The sequence below is a fragment of the Saprolegnia diclina genome (assembly GCF_000281045.1).
Source record: "Saprolegnia diclina VS20 unplaced genomic scaffold supercont1.54, whole genome shotgun sequence".
Classification (NCBI taxonomy): domain Eukaryota; phylum Oomycota; class Saprolegniomycetes; order Saprolegniales; family Saprolegniaceae; genus Saprolegnia; species Saprolegnia diclina.
The window spans coordinates 249,335-252,119 of NW_008246121.1; the positions used below are offsets into that span (position 1 = coordinate 249,335).

The 2,785-nt window shown below is 57.3% G+C and overlaps 1 protein-coding gene across 1 annotated transcript; it reads right to left on the minus strand.

Moving 5' to 3' along the window:
* Positions 1–5: 5 nt before the first annotated feature.
* On the minus strand, positions 6–2,518 carry SDRG_12977 (TKL protein kinase; the record flags this gene model as incomplete). Its single annotated transcript, XM_008619060.1, has 12 exons — positions 2,283–2,518; positions 2,165–2,239; positions 2,050–2,112; positions 1,947–2,009; positions 1,741–1,905; positions 1,633–1,698; positions 1,378–1,583; positions 1,208–1,327; positions 798–1,164; positions 498–756; positions 304–445; positions 6–259 (listed from the first exon to the last, which is right to left on the minus strand). Exons 1-12 carry the CDS (start codon positions 2,489–2,491, stop codon positions 6–8), a joined length of 1,989 nt encoding a protein of 662 aa, XP_008617282.1. The 5' UTR covers positions 2,492–2,518.
* Positions 2,519–2,785: the final 267 nt, after the last annotated feature.

The following is a 2,785-nucleotide window of genomic DNA, read 5'->3' on the forward strand; positions in this document are numbered from 1 at the left end:
CTAGTCTAGCTCGACACCTTCGTTTTGAGCAAACTCGCAATACGTAGCATACTCGGACGGGGGTCCGGATCGCACGACAAGCACTGCGACGCGAGATCCACAACCCACGCCGGCGTCGTCTCCGTCTCGAACGTTGGCGCGAGCTCGCCCGCCGCGACCTGGTGCATGATGAACTGCTGGTGCATCGGCTTGTTGGTGCGCGGGTTGACCATGTCGGCGTACGGCACACGGTGCGTCGAGTACTCGGACAGCAAGACCCCTACCCCTTCTATCAGAACCTAGCCCTAAGAATGGAAGATGTACCAAACGAGTAGACGTCAGCCGCCGTCGAGTAGTCGTGGCCCGTTGAAATCTCGGGCGCCATCCACTGGTACGTGCCGATACCGTTCGTAAGGGTCTCTTCGTCCATCTCACGGGACTCGCCAAAGTCCGTGAGCTTGGTCCCCTATCCCCATCTTTCTCCGTGAGACATTGGCGTGTATCGGTGGAGAGTGGACCTTCTGTGAGTCGAGGAGGACGTTGCGGGACTTGAGATCGCGGTGGATGATCGGCGTCTCAAACGTATGCAGGTACATGAGCCCTTGGGCCACTTGGAAAATGCTGGTTAGCTTTTGGTCCCAGTGGTAGTCGTCGTGTGACATGGCCGTGAGAAACGACCGGAGATCGCCCAAGTCCATGAGCTCGACGACGCACTCGAGGTCCGTTAGGCGTGTCCAGCTCGCACCAACGAGATGCACAATGAACGGACAGTCGATTCTACGCAAATTTGAACTTCGAAAAAAGATATATCAACCAACCTCGACAAGAGAAGAATTTCAGCCGACATTTTCGCAATCGCTTTGGCCGACTTGTCTTTTGTCCGCTTGATCGCGACCGGCTGCTGCAAATACATGCCGCGCCAGACCTCGCCATGGGCGCCAGCGGCGAGCGGGGCGTCGTCGACCACCACGAGCTCGTGATGTTCGAGGCGCAGCAAGCGGAGACGGTCGAGGTCCACGTCTGCACCACGCACCGCGTTACTCGACGGTAGCGACCCCGTAATCGTCGTTTTTGTTGTTGGCGACTTGGCACTCCTTCTAGGTGCCGCGTTACGGCGCTTCCAGCAGCAGTAGCCCACGATGAGCAGCACGACAACGGCGACGCCGACACTGACACTGTACACGACTACAAGCATTCGCATGTAGCACAAGTCACTTCAAAGACGCACCATTCAAAGAGGTGTCTTCTGTCGGTGCCGGCGTGGTTGGCACCACCTTTGGCGTCAATGTCGCCAAGGTCGGCTCCATCGATCCCGTTGCTGGGTCGGCAGTTGGTGCTTTCGTAGCCTCTATCAATCGTCATTTTGCTCATACAGTTGCCCAACAAAGACTGACATACCGTGCACGACGCACACCGAGTAGGACGCCGGTGCCGCCCAGAGAGGCTGCAGAACACCACCGGCGCGAGTGCAGGCCGTCGTGTTGAGGTCGGTTTTGAAGTTGTTGACTTCGTACCCGATGTAGTTGGAGGCGGGGGTGAGGCTGTTGAGGATGTCGTAGGCTGGCTTGGCCAAGACGAACGATGTGAGCGTGCCAGAGATGGCGCTACGAGACGTTGAGTCAGAGTCGATATACGATGTGCGCTACTACGGACAAGTAGTTGAGCTTGGACCCGAAGGTCACATTCTGAATACGCGCAACGGGTGCATTGTAGAGCGAACTAGATCGCAATCGTACGACTTCGCACACTCTCGGCAGGTACATGTAGACGAGATTGCCAAAGTCGACGTTCGTAATGTCACTGATAGGGTTGCCAGCAAGACTCCTATGCCAGCATGAGATGCAAACTACACGATGCGACGATGACAAGTGCGTCCACGTGGACAGGACACTCGGGATCGTGTGGACGCCCATGTCGTCCCAGCGCCTACGACAGAACGTGACGACAGGCCGACACATTGGACGTACAGGAAGGTGACGGACGGCGGTAGCTTGGTTGGGACTTGGGTCGTATTGCCCGCGTTGAGCTTTCTAGCATAGCGTCAGCTATCGCCACCAGCAAGCACCGAACATGGACGTGAGCGTCGATGGCCACTCAAAGTCGGCCTTCAAGTTGGCCACGTACGACGCTTGACTAGTAGATGACGTGAGTGTTCGAGCATCGAGTGCTTATGGCAACGACGCACAATGATCTGAGGCCCGTCTTGGGCAAGACCATGCTCGCCAGGCACGCATGCGAGTTGACCGACCCTTGGATGGTCCTACGCAGCGTCATGAGAGGCGGCGCCGAGTTTGCGGCAGTACAGCGTGCTGAGGCCATAGAGCGACATGTCGCCGACGGCGCTGGCAATGTAGCTACCCGGGCCATTCGCGTCAGCCTCCAAGGTCGCGTCCCGGAGGTAGCTGCAGGTGCGGTTGACGAGGCATGGCGTGGACGGAGTAGGGCACAGCGCGTTGCTCACGAGGATCGCATTGGCGCCAGCGTTAGCATACGGGCACGAGGTGGCTGCCATGGCGGCGGTCGCTATCGCCAGCACGAGGAGGGCAAAAGGTCAAGTGGGCGACGGTCTTTCTCAACTTGCACCATGGTGGGATATGCGTGTAAAACCTTGTGGTGGCACGGATTGGCTGAAAAGCAAGCCAATACAGGACACGGATTGGCTGGATTGGCCCGCGAGGTGTTTTACACCATAAACCCTAAATCGAGGGATTTTAGACTGTATCATATCACAAAACGGCAGTACACGCAACGACTGCTGTGTCGGATTGTGAGTTGGCGCGTCAAATCGCCGCCGACACCATGTTCA